The 20,949-nt window shown below is 47.3% G+C and overlaps 1 protein-coding gene across 1 annotated transcript in view; it reads left to right on the top strand.

Annotated features, from left to right (window-relative positions):
- Positions 1-20,457, top strand: part of LOC144486542 (uncharacterized) — a 175,423-nt gene extending 154,966 nt beyond the window's left edge. The window contains exons 33-35 of the mRNA XM_078204592.1: positions 1,559-1,585; positions 14,657-14,683; positions 20,326-20,457. Of these exons, the coding sequence (XP_078060718.1) occupies positions 1,559-1,585; positions 14,657-14,683; positions 20,326-20,342 (71 nt within the window). The 3' untranslated portion in view covers positions 20,343-20,457. The remainder of the gene's footprint in view (positions 1-1,558; positions 1,586-14,656; positions 14,684-20,325) is intronic.
- Positions 20,458-20,949: the final 492 nt, after the last annotated feature.

Genomic DNA, 20,949 nt, shown 5'->3' with positions numbered 1-20,949 from the left:
ATGGGCCAGAAGACGGTAAAGTGGGATTTGGCGGTAGGGTTGGGCGGGCGGTTCATTAAGTCGATTTAAATGCATGCTAATGCATTTAAATCGTCGGGCCGGACCCGCGCCCGAATCGGGTGTCGGTAAAGCCGCGATCTGCTCGGAATCGGGTGCAGATCGCGGTATAGGCCCGACGCCCAACCTTACCGCGATTTCGTGCCCGAAAACGGGCGCGAATGTTTGGTTAAATCAGGCCTTAAGAATCCTTCAACAAGCGAACACAACAGAGGGAGAGAAACGGATGGGAGTGAGCGGACACTTTGAAGGATGGGCTGGGTGGATATTTTTAATGAGGGAAGATTGTGGTTTACTGAGATATTAATAACGCGGCTTGCCTGCAGAAGGCAGAGAGTGGCTGTGGAGGGGTCTTTCTCTGCATGGAGGTCAGTGACCAGTGGAGTGCCCCAGGGATCTGTTCTGGGACCCTTGCTGTTTGTCATTTTCATAAATGACCTGGATGAGGAAGTGGAGGGATCGGTTGGTAAGTTTGCCGACGACACCAAGGTAGGTGGTGTTGTGGATAGTTTGGAGGGATGTCAGAAGTTGCAGCGAGACATAGATAGAATGCAAGACTGGGCGGAGAAGTGGCAGATGGACTTCAACCCGGATAAGTGTGTAGTGATCCATTTTGGCAGATCCAATGGGATGAAGCAGCAGTATAATATGAAGGGTACCATTCTTAGCAGTGTAGAGGATCAGAAGGACCTTGGGGTCCGGGTCCATAGGACTCTTAAATCGGCCTCGCAGGTGGAGAATGCGGTCAAGAAGGCGTACTGGCCTTCATTAATCGAGGGATTGAGTTTAGGAGTCGGGAGATAATGCTGCAGCTTTATAGGACCCTGGTTAGACCCCACTTGGAGTACTGCACGCAGTTCTGGTCACCTCATTACAGGAAACATGTTGAAGCCATTGAAAGGGTGCAGAGGAGATTTACAAGGATGTTGCCTGGATTGGGGGGCATGCCTTATGAGGATAGGTTGAGGGAGCTTGGTCTCTTCTCCCTGGAGAGACGAAGGATGAGAGGTGACCTGATAGAGGTTTACAAGATGTTGAGAGGTCTGGATAGGGTAGACTCTCAGAGGCTATTTCCAAGGGCTGAAATGGTTGCTACGAGAGGACACAGGTTTAAGGTGCTGGGGGGTAGGTACAGAGGAGATGTCAGGGGTAAGTTTTTCACTCAGAGGGTGGTGGGTGAGTGGAATCGGCTGACGTCGGTGGTGGTGGAGGCAAACTCGTTGGGGTCTTTTAAGAGACTTCTGGATGAGTACATGGGATTTAATGGGATTGAGGGCTATAGATAGGCCTAGAGGTGGGGACGTGATCGGCGCAACTTATGGGCCGAAGGGCCTGTTTGTGCTGTGGCTTTCTATGTTCTATGTTCTAAATTCCACAGCGGGTGTTGGGAGAGTGAATGTTAGAAACAGGCAGAGCCAGCCTTAGTGTGCTGGGTTTAAAGTGTTCAATGGGCTTTTTATCCTTGTTCTCAAACACCTTTCTCCGTGTTTTCTATCCATAGGGGACGATTACGGACACGACTCACACGGTAAGGATTTACAGTTGTAATACAGCTTTAACTTAAGCACCTTCCAGGCATTCCAGTTTAATGAGACTTACAAGGACAGTAATTCAATTATATCTTTATTTAACACTCCCAGTACCAACTCAAACATAAAGAGTTGCAACTCATTAACTCTTTACTGAACTTGAACTCGAACTGAACATCAACTTTAAATATTACACTCTTAATATCAACTCAATATCAACCCTTAATATCAACTTTTAAATCTGAATCAACCCTTAATATCAACTTTTTGTTAACTCTTAGTTAACTCTTAGTTAACTTAGTTAACTCTTAGTTAACTCTTTACTGCACTTTAACTCGAACTGAATATCAACTTTAACTACTTAACTCTTAATATCAACTCTTCATATCAACTCTTAATATCAACTCTTAGTTAACTTAGTTAACTCTTAGTTAACTCTTTACTGCACTTTAACTCGAACTGAATATCAACTTTAACTACTTAACTCTTAATATCAACTCTTCATATCAACTCTTAATATCTGAATCAACTCTGAATATCAACTCTTAGTTAACTTAGTTAACTCTTGGTTAACTCTTTATTGCGCTTTAACTCGAACTGCGCATCAACTTTAACTATTTAACTGAAAATAGATACGACCGAGTTCAGGAAATCCTCGGCCAAGGAACATCCTCACGAGAGAATCTATCTTCTCTTCTCTGAAGCATCCTTCAGGGTACAAGCTTTGTCGCTGTGGTGAACCATCGTTGGTTCCCACTGGATAGTGCTGAGCCAGGGGCTGGCCAGTACTACAAGGATGTACATATGTTACTGTTGGGTTGTGCTATTGTTGCTGTTGGGGTTAGGGTGGGGTTGTTACACCTTTGTACTGTAGTGTTGTGGCACATCCCAGTCGGTCTCCGCCTCCTGGGAGAGGTATAAGAGTCCCTGCTCTGGCTGGGACCCCTTCAGTCTGGGATAGTGTATATAGGTTCTGGTAGCTTCGTTAACAGTAAATAAAAGCCTTTCATTTACTGAGCTTCAAGCCTCGTGTCTGAATAGCGCATCAGTCGCGATCGCTGTTCTCCTGGAGTTATCGCTGCCAAACAAAGGACTCTCGCGTCTTTTATCCATAACTCTCCACTTGCTTCCGGAAGATTCTCCGTCATCCAGCCAACTGTATAACCAGAAACCGATCACATGGCTCGAACATTGAGTGAAACTACTTTTGAACGAAACCGTGATGCTTAGTTCATTTGACATGTCCCATACATAGCAGCCAAAAAAATCGGAGCCACAATGTCTCAGTTAATATGAACAACTTCTCTGATCTGACCAAACACTGGACGATTCAGATCACAGCCCCCAGACCAGAGTGCTCTTTACGACCTGCATCTGGTTTGGAATCGATAAGTTGACCAAAATTCCCAGCATGCTTCACTCTCAGCCAGAATCACCATTTTAAAGACACGGTTGCCATTATTGTTGTTAAGACATTGTTGTAGCCGTTCTTTCTCCGTCCACACAGTCCTTGCAGATAACATTGTAAAGCAACTGCCCACACAACACCGCAGGATGCAGTGTTATAATCATAGCTGGGGTGTAGAGAAAGATCAACTTAATGCGAGGTAGGTCCATTCAAAAGTCTGACAGCAGCAGGGAAGAAGCTGTTCTTGAGTCGGTCGGTACGTGACCTCAGACTTTTGAATCATTTTCCCGAAGGAAGAAGGTGGAAGAGAGAATGTCCGGGGTGCGTGGGGTCCTTAATTATGCTGGCTGCTTTTCCCCGAGGCAGCGGGAAGTGTAGACAGAGTCAATGGATGGGAGGCTGGTGATGGATTGGGTTACATTCACGACCTTTTGTAGTCCCTTGCGGTCTTGGACAGAGCAGGAGCCCAGACCAAGCTGTGATACAACCAGAAAGAATGCTTTCTGTGGTGCATCTGTAAAAGTTGGTGAGAGTCGTAGCTGACATGCCAAATTTCCTTCGTCTTCTGAGAAAGTAGGTTATTTTCTACTTTCCCTGTATCCTTCATCTGTTCCCAGTTGCTTAGACTTCATGTAGTTACATAGAAACATAGAGGATAGGAGCAGGAGGAGGCCATTCGGCCCTTCCAGCCTGCTCCACCATTCATCACCATCATGGCTGATCATCCAACTCAATAGCCTCATCCTGCTTTCCCCCCATAACCTTTGATCCCATTCACCCCAAGTGCTCTCTCCAGCTGCCTCTTGAATACATTCAATGTTTTGGCATCAACTACTTCCTGTGGGAATGAAGTCCACAGGCTCACCGGGTGAAGAAATGTCTCCTCATCTCCGTCCTAAATGGTCTACCCCGAATCCTCAGACTGAGACCCCTGGTTCTGGACTCCCCCCACCATCGGGAACATCCTCCCTGCATCTACCCTGTCCAGTCCTGTTAGAATTTTATAAGTCTCTGTGAGATTCTCCCCCCTCTGAACTCCAGTGAAAACAATCCTAACCTGGTCAATCTCTCCTCATACATCAGTCCCGCCATCCCCGGAATCAGCCTGGTAAACCTTCGCTGCGCTCCCTCGAGAGCAAGAACATCCTTCCTCAGAAAAGGAGACCAGAACTGCACACAATACTCTCGGTGTGGCCTCACCAAGGCCCTGGATAATTGCAACAACACATCCCTGCTCCTGTACTCGAAACCTCTCGCAGTGAAGTTCCTTGAAGCAGTCACAAGTACTGTGGATAAAGGGGAACCTGTGGATGTACTGTTCACAGATCTCTAGAAGGCATCTGGTAGGGTCCCACACCAAAGGTTATATCGGAAAATTAAATCTCAGGGAGTGGGGGTATGGATTGAAGATTGGCAAGCTAACGGAAAACAGATAGTGGGTGAAATGGGTTGTTTTTCTGGTTGGCAAGATGTGACGAATGGTATCCCACATGGATCAGTGCTGGGTCCTCAAATATTTACAATTTATAGAAATGATAACAAAGAACAAAGAAAATTACAGCACAGGAACAGGCCCTTTGGCCCTCCAAGCCTGCACCGACCATGCTGCCCGACTGAACTAAAACCCCCTACCCTTCCGGGGACCATATCCCTCTATTCCCATCCTATTCATGTATTTGTCAAGGCGCCCCTTAAAAGTCACTACCGTATCCGCTTCCACTACCTCCCCCGGCAACGAGTTCCAGGCACCCATTACTCTCTGTGTAAAAAATCTGCCTCGTACATCTCCTTTAAACCTTGCCCCTCGCACCTTAAACCCAAGCTCCCTCATAATTGACTCTTCCACCCTGGGGAAAAAGCTCCTGACTATCCACTCTGTCCATGCCTCTCATAATCTTGTAGACTTCTATCAGGTCGCCCCTCAACCTCCGTCGCTCCAGTGAGAACAAACCAAGTTTCTCCAACCAGCAGAGATATTTGAATCACTGATAGTCACAGGTGAGGTGCCTGAAGATTGGAGAGTGGCAAATATTGTGCCTTTGTTTAAAAAGGGCGGCAGGGAAAAGTCTGGGAATTACAGGCCAGTGAGGCTGTGGTGGGTAAGTTGTTGGAAGGTATTTTGAGAGACAGGATCGACAGGCATTTAGAGATGTAAGGACCGATTAGGGACAGTCAGCATGGCTTTGTGAGTGGAAAATCATGTCTCACAAATTTGATTGAGTTTTCTTGAAGGGATAACCAAGAAGGTAGATGAGGGGAGTGCAGTTGATGTGGTCTTGATCAATTGGGCCAGTGGGCTGATGAGTGGCAGATGGAGTTTAATTCAGATAAATGCGAGGTAGAGCGAACCAGGGCAGGACTTACTCAGTTAATGGTAGGGTGTTGGGGAGAGTTATAGAGCAAAGAGATTTAGGGATACAGGTTCATAGCTCCTTGAAAGTGGAGTCACAGGTGGACAGAGTGGTGAAGAAGGCATTCGGCATGCTTGGTTTCATCGGTCAGAACATTGAATACAGGAGTTGGGACGTCTTGTTGAAGTTGTACAAGACATTGGTAAGGCCACACTTGGAATACTGTGTACAGTTCTGGTCACCCTATTATAGAAAGGATATTATTAAACTTGAAAGAGTGCGGAAAAGATTTACTAGGATGCTACCGGGACTTGATGGTTTGGGTTATAGAATATAAAAGCAGGGATGTCTTGATGCACCTGTACAGGGCATTGGTGAGGCCGCAGCTGGAATACTGTGTGCAGTATTGGTCCCCTTATATGAGGAAGGATATATTGGCATTGGAGGGAGTGCAGAGAAGGTTCACCAGGTTGATACCGGAGATGAGGGGTTTGGATTATGAGGAGAGGCTGAGGAGATTGGGTTTGTACTCGTTGGAGTTTAGAAGGATGAGGGGGGATCTTATGGAGACTTATAAGATAATGCGGGGGCTGGATAGGGTGGAGGCGGAAAGATTCTTTCCACTTAGTAAGGAAGATAAAACTAGAGGACACAGCCTCAAAATAAAGGGGGGTCGGTTTAAGACAGAGTTGAGGAGGAACCTCTTCTCCCAGAGGGTGGTGAATCTCTGGAACTCTCTGCCCACTGAGGTGGTGGAGGCTACCTCGCTGAATATGTTTAAAGCGCGGATGGATGGATTCCTGATCGGTAAGGGAATTAAGGGTTATGGGGATCAGGCGGGTAAGTGGTACTGATCCACGTCAGATCAGCCATGATCTTATTGAATGGCGGGGCAGGCTCGAGGGGCTAGATGGCCTACTCCTGCTCCTATTTCTTATGTTCTTATGTTCTTATGTTATAAGGAGAGGCTGGATAGACTGGGACTTTTTTCTCTGGAGCGTAGGAGGTTGAGGGGTGACCTTATAGAGGTCTATAAAATAATGAGGGGCACAGATCAGCGAGATAGTCAACATCTTTTCCCAAAGGTAGGGGAGTCTAAAACTAGAGGGCAGAGGTTTAAGGTGAGAGGGGAGAGATACACAAAGGTCCAGAGGGACAATTATTTCACACAGAGGGGGGTGAGTGTCTGGAACGAGCTGCCAGAGGTAGTAGTCGAGGCGGGTACAATTTTGTCTTTTAAAAAGCATTTAGACAGTTACATGGGTACGATGGGTATAGAGGGATATGGGCCAAATGTGGGCATCTCGGTTAGCGGTTTAAAAAAAAAGGCGGCATGGACACGTTGGGCCTGTTTCCATGCTGTAAACCTCTCTGACTGTATGACTCTCCTCATAGCTAATGGCCTCCATACCAGGCAACATCCTGGTAAATCTTTTCTGTACCCTCTCCAAAGCCTCCACATCCTTCTGGTAGTGTGGCGACCAGAATTGAACACTAAATACAGGATAATGTGCGCAACTGTGAAAATGTTATACGTTGTCAGAAACATTGAAAAAGAAGCTCATTATCCAAATGGTAAGAGATTGCAGAGCTCTGAAGTGCAGAGGGATCTGGTTGTCCCAGTGCATCGTTCACAAGAAGTTAGTGGAAAGGGGCAGCAAGTAATTAAAGTTTATTTATTAGTGTCACAAGTAAGGCTTGCATTAACACTGCAATTAAGCTACTATGAAATTCCCCACACTCCGGCGCCTGTTTGGGTCAATGCACCCAAACCCGCACATCTTTCGGACTGTGGGGGGAAACCGGAGCACCCGGAGGAAACCCACGCAGACACGGGGAGAATGTGCAGACTCCACACAGACAGTGACCCAAGCCGGGAATCGAACCCGGGTCCCTGGCGCTGTGAGGCAGCAGTGCCAACCCACTGTGCCACCGCGCCACCCACAATTAGGAAACTTAAATCAAATATTGTTGTTCGATGTGAAGGGAATTGATTGCAAACCTAGAGAGTTTATGCACCATTCACGGCTCCTCAGATATTGAAACAGTCCATGTTCAAATGCAACAAGATCTGGACAATATCCAGGCTGGGGCTGGCAAGTGGCAGGTAACATTCGTGCCACACAAATGCCAGGCAATGACCATCACCAATAAGAGACACTCGAACCACCGCCACTTGACATCCAATGGTGTAACCATCACTGAATCCCCCACATCCTTGGGGTTACTATTGACCAGAAACTCAACTGGACTCACCACATAAACACAGTGGCCACAAGAGCAGATCAGAGGCTAGGAAAACTGCGGCGAGTAACTCACCTCCTGACTCCCCAAAGCCTGTCCACCATCTACAAGACACAAGTCGGGAGTGTGATGGAATACTCCCCACTTGCCTGGATGGGTGCAGCTCCAACAACACTCAAGAAGCTTGACACCATCCAGGACAAAGCAGCCCCGCTAGATTGGCACCACATCTACAAACATCCACTCCCTCCACCACCGACGCTCAGTAGCAGCAGTGTGTACCATCTACAAGATTCACTGCAGCAATTCACCAAAGATCCTTAGACAGCACCTTCCAAACCCATGACCACTTCCATCTAGAAGGACAAGGGCAGCAGATACATGGGAACACCACCACCTGCAAGTTCCCCTCCGAGCCACTCGCCATCCTGACTTGGAAATATATCGGCCGTTCCTTCGCAGTCAAAATCCTGGAATTCCCTCCCGAACGGCATTGTGGGTCAACCCACAGAACATGGACTGCAGCGGTTCAAGATGGCGGCTCACCGCCAACTTCTCAAGGGTCAACTAAGGATGGGCAATAAATGCTGGGCCCAGCCAGCGACGCCCATGTCCCACGAATGAATAAAAAAACAAAATTGAACAGGAATTAGTGAGGCCACATCTGGAGTCTTGTCTACAGTACTGATCTCCTTATTTACAGAACGATATAGATGCAATCGGAACAGTTCAGAGAAGGATGTGAGTGTGAGGGAACACTTTGGATCCAGTGATCATAACGACATTAGTTTCAACCTGATCGTGGATAAGGATAGATCTGGTCCTCGGGTTGAAGTTCTGAACTGGAAAAAGACCAAATTTGATGAAATGAGAAGGGATCTGGGAAGTGTGGATTGGCACAGGCTGTTCTCTGGTAAGGATGTAAATGGAAAGTGGGAGGCCTTCAAAGGAGAAATTTTGAGAGTGCAGAGTTTGTATGTTCCTGTCAGGATTAAAGGCAAAGTAAATAGGAATAAGGAACCGTGGTTCTCGAGGGAGATCGTAACACTGATTAAGAGGAAGAGGGAGTTGTGTGAAATGTACAGGCAGCAAGGAACACATCAGATGCTCGAGGAGCATAAAAAGTGCAAGAAGCTACTTAAGAGGGAAATCAGGAGGGCTAAAAGAAGACATGAGGTTGCTTTGGCAGACAGAGTGAAGGAAAATCCAAAGAGCGTCTATAGGTATGTTAGGAGCAAAAGGATAGTGAGGGATAAAATTGGTCCTCTTGAAGACCAGAGTGGGAGACTGTGTATGGAACCAAAAGAGATGGGTGAGATACTAAATGGGTTTTTTGCATCCGTATTTACTGAGGAAACGGGCATGGAGTCTACGGAAATAGGGCAAACAGGTAGGGAGGTCATGGAACATTTACAGATTAAAGGGGAGGAGGTGCTTGCTGTCTTGAGGCAAATCAGAGTGGATAAATCCCCAGGACCGGACAGGGTATTCCCACGGACCTTGAGGGAAGATAGTGTTGAACTTGCAGGGGCCCTGGCAGACATATTTAAAATGTCAGTATTCACGGGGGAGGTGGCGGATGATTGGAGGGTGGCTCATGTTGTTCCGTTGTTTAAAAAAGGTTCCAAAAGAAATCCGGGAAATTATCGGCCAGTAAGTTTGACATCGGTGGTGGGCAAGTTATTGGAAGGTGTGATAAGGGATAGGATCTCCAAATATTTGGATAGACAGGGACTTATTAGGGAGAGTCAACATGGCTTTGCGCGTGGTAGGTCATGTTTGACCAATCTATTAGAGTTTTTCGAGGAGGTTACCAGGAAAGTGGATGAAGGGAAGGCGGTGGATGTTGTCTACCTGGATTTCAGCAAGGCCTTTGACAAGGTCCCTCATGGGAGGTTAGTTAGGAAGGTTCAGTCGCTGGATATACATGGGGAGGTAGTAAATTGGATTAGACACTGGCTCAATGGAAGAAGCCAGAGAGTGGTTGTGGAGGATTGCTTCTCTGAGTGGAGGCCTGTGACTAGTGGTGTGCCGCAGGGATCGGTCTTGGGTCCATTGTTGTTTGTCATCTATATCAATGATCTGGCTGATAATGTGGTAAATTGGATCAGCAAATTTGCTGATGATACAAAGATTGGAGGTGTAGTGGACAGTGAGGAAAGTTTTCAAAGCTTGCAGAGGGATTTGGACCAACTAGAAAAATGGGCTGAAAAATGGCAAATGGAATTTAACGCAGACAAGTGTGAGGTATTGCACTTTGGAAGGACAAACCAAAGTAGAACATACAGGGTTAATGGTAGGACTCTGAAGAGTGCAGTTGAACAGAGGGATCTGGGAATACAGGTACAGAATTCCCTAAAAGTGACATCACAGGTGGATAGGGTTGTAAAGAGTGCCTTTGGTACATTGGCCTTTATAAATCGGAGTATTGAGTATAAAAGTTGGAGTGTTATGTAAGGTTATATAAGACATTGCTGAGGCCGAATTTAGAGTATTGTGTACAGTTTTGGTCACCTAGTTACAGGAAGGATGTAAATAAGGTTGAAAGAGTGCAGAGAAGGTTCACAAGGATGTTGCCGGGACTTGAGAAGCTGAGTTACAGAGAGAGATTGAATAGGTTGGGACTTTATTCCCTGGAGCGTAGAAGATTGAGGGGAGATTTGATAGAGGTGTATAAGATTTTGATGGGTATAGATAGAGTGAATGCAAGCAGGCTTTTTCCGCTGAGGCTGGGGGAGAAAAAAACCAGAGGGCATGGGTTAAGGGTGAAAGGAGAAAAGTTTAAAGGGAATATTAGGGGGGGGGCTTCTTCACGCAGAGAGTGGTGGGAGTGTGGAATGAGCTGCCGGATAAAGTGGTAAATGCGGGGTCACTTTTAACATTTAAGAAAAACTTGGACGGGTTCATGGATGAGAGGGGTGTGGAGGGATATGGTCCAAGTGCAGGTCAGTGGGACTAGGCAAAAAATGGTTCGGCACAGACAAGAAGGGCCAAAAGGCCTGTTTCTGAGCTGTAATTTTCTATGGTTCGAAGGTTTACCAGACCCATCCCAGGAGTGGACAGGTTGTCTTGAGGAAGGGTAGAGAGAGATTCGATTGTATCCACCAGCATGTCGAAACAGATGGGGGTGAATGGACACTTTGAAGGATGGGCTGGGTGGATATTTTTAATGAGGGAAGATTGTGGTTTACTGAGATATTAATAACGCAGCTTGAAATTCCCCAGCGGGTGTTGGGAGAGTGAATGTTAGAAACAACAGACAGAGCCAGTTATGGGGAACATTACATAAGGACATAAGAGCTAGGAGCAGGAGTGGGCCATCTGGCCCCTCGAGCCTGCCCCGCCATTCAATAAGATCATGGCTGATCTTTTTGTGGACTCAGCTCCACTTACCCGCCCGCTCACCATAACCCTTAATTCCTTTACTGTTCAAAAATCTATCTATCCTTGCCTTAAAAACATTCAATGAGGTAGCCTCAACTGGGCAGGGAATCCCACAGATTCACAACCCTTTGTGTGAAGAAGGTCCTCCTCAACTCAGTCCTAAATCTGCTCCCCCTTATTTTGAGGCCATACCCCCTAGTTCTAGTTTCACCCGCCAGTGGAAACAACTTCCCTGCTTCTATCTTATCTATTCCCTTCATAATCTTATATGTTTCGATAAGATCTCCCCTCATTCTTCTCAATTCCAATGAGTATAGCCCCAGTCTACTCCGCCTCTCCTCATGGAGATGCGATGGCCTACTGGTAATGTCGCTGGGCTATTAATCCAGAAACACAACTAATGTTCTGGGGTTCGAATCCCGCCACGGCAGATGGCGGAATTTGAATTCAGTAAAAAAATATGTGGAATTACGACTCTACTGATGACCGTGAGTGGCACAGTGGGTTAACACTGCTGCCTCACAGCACCAGGGACCCGGGTTCAATTCCGGCCTCGAGTCACTGTCTGTGTGGAGTTTGCACATTCTCCTCGTGTCTGCGTGGGTTTCCTCCGGGTGCTCCGGTTTCCTCCCACAGTCCAAAGATGTGCGGGTTAGGTTGATTGGCCCTGCTAAAATTGACCCTAGTGTCCGGGGGAATGAGCTGGGCTAAATATGTGAGATTGCAGGTATAGGGCCTGGGTGGGATTGTGGTCGGTGCAGACTCGATGGGCCGAATGGCCTCTTTCTGTACTGCAGGGATTCTATCCTATTCTATTACCAAGAACAAAGAAAATTACAGCACAGGAACAGGCCCTTTGGCCCTCCAAGCCTGCACCGACCATGCTGCCTGACTGAACTAAAACCCCCAACCCTTCCGGGGACCGTATCCCTCCATTCCCATCCTATTCATATATTTGTCCAGATGCCCCTTAAAACTTATTGTATCCGCTTCCAATCCCTCCTCCGGCAGTGAGTTCCAGGCACCCACTACTCTCTGTGTGAAAAATCTGCCTCGTACATCTCCTTTAAACCTTGCCCCTCACACCTTAAACCTGTGCCCCCTAGTAATTGACTCTTCCACCCTGGGGAAAAAGCTTCTGACTATCCACTCTGTCCATGCCTCTCATAATCTTGTAGACTTCTATCAGGTCTCCCATCAACCTTCTTCGCTCCAGTGAGAACAAACCAAGTTTCTCCAACCTCTCCTCATAGCTAATGCCCTCCATACCAGGCAACATCCTGGTAAATCTTTTCTGAACCCTCACCAAAGCCTCCACATCCTTCTGGTAGTGTGGCGACCAGAATTGAACACTATATTCCAAGTGCGGCCTAACTAAGGCTCTATAAAGCTACAACGTGACTTGCCAATTTTTAAACTCCGTGCCCCAGCCGATGAAGGCAAGCATGCCGTATGCCTTCTTGACTACCTTCTCCACCTGCGTTGCCACTTTCAGTCACCTGTACATCCAGATCCCTCTGCCTATCAATACTCTTAAGGGTTCTGCCATTTGCTGGATATTTTCTATCTGTATTAGACCACCCAAAATGCATTATCTCACATAAACTCCACCTGATGTGGAGATGCCGGCGTTGGACTGGGGTAAACACAGTAAGAGTTTTAACAACACCAGGTTAAAGTCCAACAGGTTTATTTGGTAGCAAATGCCATTAGCTTTCGGAGCGCTGCTCCTTCGTCAGATGGAGTGGATATCTGCTCTCAATATCTGATCACTGTCTGCCCTGTTTGAGAGCAGATATCCACTCCATCTGACGAAGGAGCAGCGCTCCGAAAGCTAATGGCATTTGCTACCAAATAAACCTGATGGACTTTAACCTGGTGTTGTTAAACTCCACCTATCACCTCTCCACCCAAGTCTCCAACCGATCTATATCCTGCTGTATCCTCTGACGGTCCTCATCGCTATCCGCAAATCCACCAACCTTTGTGTCACTGCAAACTTACTATTCAATCCAGTTACATTTTCCTCCAAATCATTTATATATATATTACAAACAGCAAAGGTCCCAGCACTGATCCCTGAGGAACACCACTTGTCACAGCCCTCCATTCAGAAACACACCCTTCCACTACCACCCTCTGTCTTCTATGACCGATGTGGAGATGCCGGCGTTGGACTGGGGTAAACACAGTAAGAAGTTTAACAACACCAGGTTAAAGTCCAACAGGTTTATTTGGTAGCAAAAGCCACACAAGCTTTCGGAGCTCTAAGCCCCTTCTTCAGGTGAGTGGGAATTCTGTTCACAAACAGGGCATATAAAGACACAGACTCAATTTACATGAATAATGGTTGGAATGCGAATACTTACAGCTAATCAAGTCTTTAAGAAACAAAACACTCACTCCACTCACATTGTTTTGTTTCTTAAAGACTTGATTAGTTGTAAGTATTCGCAGTATTGAGGAGGTGGGGAGGCTGCAGAAAGATTTAGACAGTTTAGGAGAGTGGTCCAAGAAGTGGCTGATGAATTTCAACGTGGGCAAGTGCGAGGTCTTGCACTTTGGAAAAAAGAATAGAGGCATGGACTATTTTCTAAACGGTGACAAAATCCATAATGCTAAAGTGCAAAGGGACTTGGGAGTCCTAGTCCAGGATTCTCTAAAGGTAAACTTGCAGGTTGAGTCCGTAATTAAGAAAGCAAATGTAATGTTGTCATTTATCTCAAGAGGCTTGGAATACAAAAGCAGGGATGTACTTCTGAGGCTTTATAAAGCACTGATTAGGCCCCATTTGGAGTACTGTGAGCAATTTTGGGCCCCACACCTCAGGAAGGACATACTGGCACTGGAGCGGGTCCAGCGGAGATTCACACGGATGATCCCAGGAATGGTAGGCCTGACATACGATGAACGTCTGAGGATCGTGGGATTATATTCATTGGAGTTTAGGAGGTTGAGGGGAGATCTGATAGAAACTTACAAGATAATGAACGGCTTAGATAGGATGGACGTAGGGAAGTTGTTTCCATTAGCAGGGGAGACTAGGACGCGGGGGCACAGCCTTAGAATAAAAGGGAGTCACTTTAGAACAGAGATGAGGAGAAATTTCTTCAGCCAGAGAGTGGTGGGTCTGTGGAATTCATTGCCACAGAGGGCTGTGGAGGCCGAGACGTTGAGCGTCTTCAAGACAGAAATTGATAAATTCTTGATTTCTCGAGGAATTAAGGGCTATGGGGAGAGAGCGGGTAAATGGAGTTGAAATCAACCATGATTGAATGGTGGAGTGGACTCGATGGACCGAATGGCCTTACTTCCGCTCCTACGTCTTATGGTCTTATTCCAACCATTATCCATGTAAATTGAGTCTGTGTCTTTATAAGCTCTGTTTGTGAACAGAATTCCCACTCACCTGAAGAAGGGGCTTAGAGCTCCGAAAGCTTGTGTGGCTTTTGCTACCAAATAAACCTGTTGGACTTTAACCTGGTGTTGTTAAACTTCTTTCTATGACCGAGCCAGTTTTGTATCCACCTTGCCAGCTCACCTCTGATCCCATGCGACTTCACCTTCTGCACCAGTCTACCATGAGGGACCTTGTCAAGGGCCTCAGTGTGCTGGGTTTCAAGTGTTCAATGGGCTTTTTATCCTTGTTCTCAAACACCTTTCTCCGTGTTTTCTATCCACAGGTGACGGTTACAACTATGACCATGAAGGTAAGGATTTACAATCCTTTCAGATAACATTGTAAAGCACCTGCCCCACACATTGACGCCACTAATGACAGGTACACACAGCAACATTTGGTGCAGAGATAGTCCACACCGCAGGGCAGAGGGCTCACTCGCTTCATCTGATTACTACAAGTGTGTAACTGGTGACAGTAAGGTTTAGTTCTTTTGGATTGAATTCCAAAGCGCATCCCCACACTAAGACGTCGAACAACGACCAGGTTAAAGTCCAACAGGTTTATTTGGAATCACGAGCTTTCGGAGCGCTGCTCCTTCCTCAGGTGAGTGTTTTCTTCCCCTGCAAGCTTAGCACCATTCAATCAACATAATTATACCCTCCTCTGAAACCCCAGGGGAAAACCCCAAAGTGAACAAAAATGCATTAGTTCCAAACAGCCCGTTATCTGTGATCAATTATTCTCTTCCAGAAAGGTGATACAGAAGTCTCACAACACCAGGTTAAAGACCCAACAGATTTATTTGGTATCATGAGCTTTCGGAGCACTGCTCCCTCATCTGATTCACCTAGCGTCATAGAGTCAAAGAGGTTTACAGCATGGAAACAGGCCCTTCGGCCCAACTTGTCCATACCGCCCCTTTTTTTTTAACCTCTAAGCTAGTCCCAATTGCCCGCAGTTGGCCCATATCCCTCTATACCCATCTAACCCATGTAACTGTCTAAACACTTTTTAAAAGACAAAATTGTACCCGTCTCTCCTACTGCCTCTGACAGCTCGTTCCAGACACTCACCACACTCTGTGTGAAAAAATTGCCCCTCTGGACACTTTTATATCTCTTCCCTCTCACTTAAACCTATGCCCTCTAGTTTTAGACTCCCCTACCTTTGGGAAAAGATATTGACTTTCTAGCCGATCTATGCTCCTCATTATTTTATAGACCTCTATAAGATCACCCCTCAGCCTCCTACGCTCCAGAGAAAAAAGTCCCAGTCTATCCAACCTCTCCTTATAACTCAAACCATCAAGTCCCGGTAGCATCCTAGTAAATCTCTGCTGCATTCTTTCTAGTTTAATAACATCCTTTCTATAATAGAATTGCACACAGTATTCCAAGTGTGGCCTTACCAATGTCTTGTACAACTTCAACAAGACGTCCCAACTCCTGTATTCAATGTTCTGACCGATGAAACCAAGCATGCTGAATGCCTTCTTCACCACTCTGTCCACCTGTGAGTCCACTTTCAAGGAGCTATGGACCTGGACCCCTAAATCCTGAACTTATGCTGCTGTGCAGAGGGACCTGGGTGTCCTTGCACAAGAATCACAAGGAGTTGTTTTGCAGGTAATTAAGAAGGAAAATGGAATTTTGTCCTTCCTTGCTCGAGGGATGGAGTTTAAAAACAGCGAGGTTATGTTGCAGCTGTATAAGGTGCTGGTGAGGCCACACCTGGAGTACTGTGTACAGGGCGACACGGTGGCACAGTGGTTAGCACTGCTGCTTCACAGCTCCAGGGTCCTGGGTTCGATCCCCGGCTCGGGTCACTGTCTGTGTGGAGTTTGCACATTCTCCCCGTGACTGCGTGGGTTTCCTCCGGGTGCTCCGGTTTCCTCCCACAGTCCAAAGATGTGCGGGTTAGGTTGATTGGCCATGCTAAAATTGCCCCTTAGTGTCCTGGGATGTGTAGATTAGAGGGATTAGCGGGTAAAATGTGTTGGGATATGGGGGTAGGGCCTGGGTGGGATTGTGGTCGGTGCAGACTCGATGGGCCGAATGGCCTCTTTCTGTACTGTAGGGTTTCTATGATTTCTTTCTATGATTTTGGTCTCCTTACTTGAGAAAGGATACACTGGCACTGGAGGGGGTGCAGAGGAGATTCACTCGGTTGATTCCGGAGTTGAGGGGGTTGGCTTATGAGGAGAGACTGAGTAGACTGGGGCTACACTCATTGGAATTGAGAAGAATGAGGGGAGATCTTATAGAAACATATAAGATTATGAAGGGAATAGATAAGATAGAAGCAGGGAAGTTGTTTCCAATGGCGGGTGAAACTAGAACTAGGGGGCATGGCCTCAAAATAAGGGGGAGCAGATTTAGGACTGAGTTGAGGAGGAACTTCTTCACACAAAGGGTTGTGAATCTGTGGGATTCCCTGCCCAGTTGAGGCTACCTCATTGAATGTTTTTAAGGCAAGGATAGATAGATTTTTGAAGAGTGAAGGAATTAAGGGTTACGGTGAGCGGGCGGGTAAGTGGAGCTGAGTCCACGAAAAGATCAGCCATGATCTTATTAAATGGCGGGGCAGGCTCGAGGGGCCAGATGGCCGACTCCTGCTCCTAGTTCTTATGTTCTTATGGTCTCTTTGTTCTGTATCTTTCCCCAACCATCAACTGAGTAGGTTCTGCCCTGATGAAGCAGCAGTGCATCCGAAAGCTCGTGATACCCAAATAAACCTTTTGGGCTTTCATGTGGTGTTGTGAGGATTCTTACCGTGCTCACCAACGCCGGCATCTCCACATCATGGCTTCCCCACACTGTAAAAACATAAGAACGTAAGAAATAGGAGCAGGAGTAGGCCATCTGGCCCCTCGAGCCTGCCCCGCCATTCAATAAGATCATGGCTGATCTGAAGTGGATCAGTACCACTTACCCGCCTGATCCCCATAACCCCTAATTCCCTTACCGATCAGGAATCCATCCATCCGTGACTTAAACATATTCAACGAGGTAGCCTCCACCACTTCAGTGGGCAGAGAATTCCAGAGATTCACCACCCTCTGAGAGAAGAAGTTCCTCCTCAACTCTGTCCTAAACTGACCCCCCCTTTATTTTGAGGCTGTGCCCTCTAGTTCTAGCTTCCTTTCTCAGTGGAAAGAATCTCTCCACCTCTACCCTATCCAGCCCCTTCATTATCTTATAGGTCTCTATAAGATCCCCCCCTCAGTCTTCTAAATTCCAACGAGTACAAACCCAATCTGCTCAGTCTCTCCTCATAATCAACACCCCTCATCTCTGGTATCAACCTGGTGAACCTTCTCTGCACTCCCTCCAAGGCCAATATAGCCTTCTGCAAATAAGGGGACCAATACTGCACACAGTATTCCAGCTGCGGCCTCACCAATGCCCTGTACAGATGCAGCAAGACATCTCTGCTTTTATATTCCAGCCCCCTCGTGATATAGGCCAACATCCCATTTGCCACCTTGATCACCTGTTGCACTGGGTTTTTGCGTCTCATGCACAAGGACCCCCAGGTCCCTCTGCACAGCAGCATATTGTAATTTTTTTCTATTTAAATAATAATCCAATTTGCTATTATTTCTTCCAAAGTGAATAACCTCACATTTGCCAACGTTATACTCCATCTGCCAGATACTCGCCCACTCACTCAGCCTGTCCAAATCTCTCTGCAGACCTTCTACGCCCTCCACATGATTCACTTTTCCACTTATCTTTGTGTCGTCAGCAAACTTTGTTACCCTACACTCCGTCCCCTCCTCCAGATCGTCTATATAAATGGTAAATAGTTGAGGCCCCAGTACCGATCCCTGCGGCACGCCACTAGTTACCATCCGCCAACCAGAAAAGCACCCATTTATTCCGACTCTCTGCTTCCTGTCGGATAGCCAATCCCCAATCCACGCTCACACCCTACCCCCAACTCCGTGTGACCCAATCTTCTTCAGCAACCTTTTGTGAGGCACCTTATCAAACGCCTTTTGGAAATCCAAAAACACCGCATCCACCGGTTCCCCTCCGTCAACCGCACTAGTCACAGCACAGGAGTAAGTGCGTCTGAGAATGGGAGGGTAACGCAACATTGTTGTCCCAAGTAAAGTGGACGGGGAGTAATTATTCTGTCTGATTTCAGCTCAGGCTGAGATTGCGGATTCGGGAACCGGGAAAACATGTCGAGAGGGCTAGAATACAAGAGCAGGGATGGACTTCTGAGGCTGTATAAGGCTCTGGTCAGACCCCATTTGGAGTATTCTGAGCAGTTTTGGGCCCCATATCTAAGGAAGGATGTGCTGGGCCTTGGAAAGGGTCCAGAGGAAGTTCACAAGAATGATCCCTGGAATGAAGAGCTTGTCGTATGAGGAACGGTTGAGGACTCTGGGTCTGTACTCGATGGAGTTTAGAAGGATGAGGGGGGATCTTATTGAAACTTACAGGATACTGCGAGGCCTGGATAGAGTGGACGTGGAGAGGATGTTTCCACAAGTAGGAAAAACTAGAACCAGAGGGCACAACCTCAGACTAAAGGGACGATCCTTTAAAACAGAGATGAGGAGGGATTTCTTCAGCCAGAGAGTGGTGAATCTGTGGAACTCTTTGCCGCAGAAGGCTGTGGAGGCCGGGCCATTGAGTGTCTTTAAGACAGAGATAGATAGGTTCTTGATTAATAAGGGGATCGGGGGTTACGGGGAAAAGGCAGGAGAATGGGGATGAGGAAAATATCAGCCATGATAGAATGGCGGAGCAGACTCGATGGGCCGAGTGGCCTAATTCTGCTCCTATGTCTTATGGTCTGACTGATCTATGTCAGAGGATGGAGAAACTTGGTTTGTTCTCACTGGAGCGACGGAGGTTGAGGGGCGACCTGATAGAAGTCTACAAGATTATGAGGGGCAGAGTGGATAGTCAGAAGCTTTTTCCCCAGGGTGGAAGAGTCAATTTACAAAGGATGAGAGGAGACCTAATAGAGGTGTATAAGATGTTGAGAGGCATAGATCGGGTGGACTCTCAGAGGCTTTTTCCCAGGGTGGAAATGGCTGCTACGAGAGGACACAGGTTTAAGGCGCTGGGGGGTAGGTACAGGGGAAATGTTAGGGGTAGGTTTTTCACACAGAGGGTGGTGGGCGAGTGGAATCGGCTGCCGTCAGTGGTGGTGGAGGCGAACTCAATAGGGTCTTTTAAGAGACTCCTGGATGAGTACATGGAGCTTAATAGGATGGAGGGTTATAGGTAGGTTGAGAAGGTAGGGATTTGTTCGGCACAACTTGTGGGGCCGAAGGGCCTGTTTGTGCTGTAGTTTTTCTATGTTTCTACAAGGGGGCACAGGTTTAAGGCGCGAGGGGCAAGGTTTAAAGGAGGTGTACGAGGCAAGTTTGTTTCCACAGAGGGTGGTGGGTGCCTGGAACTCGCTGCTAGCGGGGCGGGTTAGTGGAAGCAGATACAATAGTGACTTTTAAGGGGTGTCTTGACAAATACATGAATAGGATGGGGACCAGGACAGGTTTGTTGGTGATCTGGGCACCTAAAATCTTGAGGCTCTCGACCCTTTCTACTTCGTCCCCAATACTCCAGGTACGGCCTCACCAATGCCTTGTGTAGTTGGACTGGGCGACATTCACGACCTTTTGTAGTTCCTTGCGGTCTTGGGCAGAGCAGGAGCCCATACCAAGCTGTGATACATCCAGAAAGAATGCTCTCTATGGTGCATCTGTAAAAGTTGGTGAGAGTCGTAGCTGACATGCCAAATTTCCTTAGTCTTCTGAGAAAGTAGAGGCGTTGGTGGGCTTTCCTAACTATGTGTTGGCGTGGGGGGGACCAGGACAGGTTGTTGGTGATCTGGACACCTCGAACTCTTTGCTCTGTAACTCTCCCCAACACCGTACCTTATACAGCTCATAAAAGATATCTAACGTATTTCTGCAATGATTTTCAGAGCATGCAGACAAGTGATCGCCAAAGTCCAGCTTCAGCGACGCATGTCCTTCCTGGATGGACTCTGGCGAAGATCGTAGCTCCTTACCCAACTCTTTTTTCGTACGTCGCAATCCTTCCCCCATCACAACTAAACCCCACCTGCAACCGAAGGCAGCCTTGACCCTGCTTCTACACTGGTTCCGGCTCAAATCCATCGCTCCTTGAAGGGCAACGGCTGTTCCGCCATTGAACCAAGGCCCAGGAACCGCCAAGGCGATGCTGACACGGCAACGCAGAGATACCCGTTGCCGCCAATTGAACTGAAATCCTCACTGCTTTCCCCAAAATGGCGCCCTCCCTTTGGCGGGAATGGGCGGCCATTTGCCCAATAGGCTTTTGGGACCTGTCGCGATCTGGAGTGACACATTCTTTGTGTGTCAAAGGTATGGCATCCTGCCAATCGGCTAACCACACGCCAATGAGATCTCGGGAAGGAGCCGTTGTTCCTCGTTGTGTGATTTGGTCCCTCTGCCTTGGCTGCTTTGGTTTCCTTCGGGCCGAGGTGATTTCCCTTGGGTTCAATGTGGCTTCACTTCAATTGGGTCAAGTTTGGTTTCAGTTGGGTGTGGTTAGCGTTTCACTC

Source organism: Mustelus asterias, unplaced genomic scaffold (genome assembly GCF_964213995.1).
Source record: "Mustelus asterias unplaced genomic scaffold, sMusAst1.hap1.1 HAP1_SCAFFOLD_387, whole genome shotgun sequence".
Taxonomy (NCBI): Eukaryota; Metazoa; Chordata; class Chondrichthyes; order Carcharhiniformes; family Triakidae; genus Mustelus; species Mustelus asterias.
The sequence above is the reverse complement of the archived record's forward strand: the minus strand, read 5'-3'. Positions and strand labels throughout refer to the sequence as shown.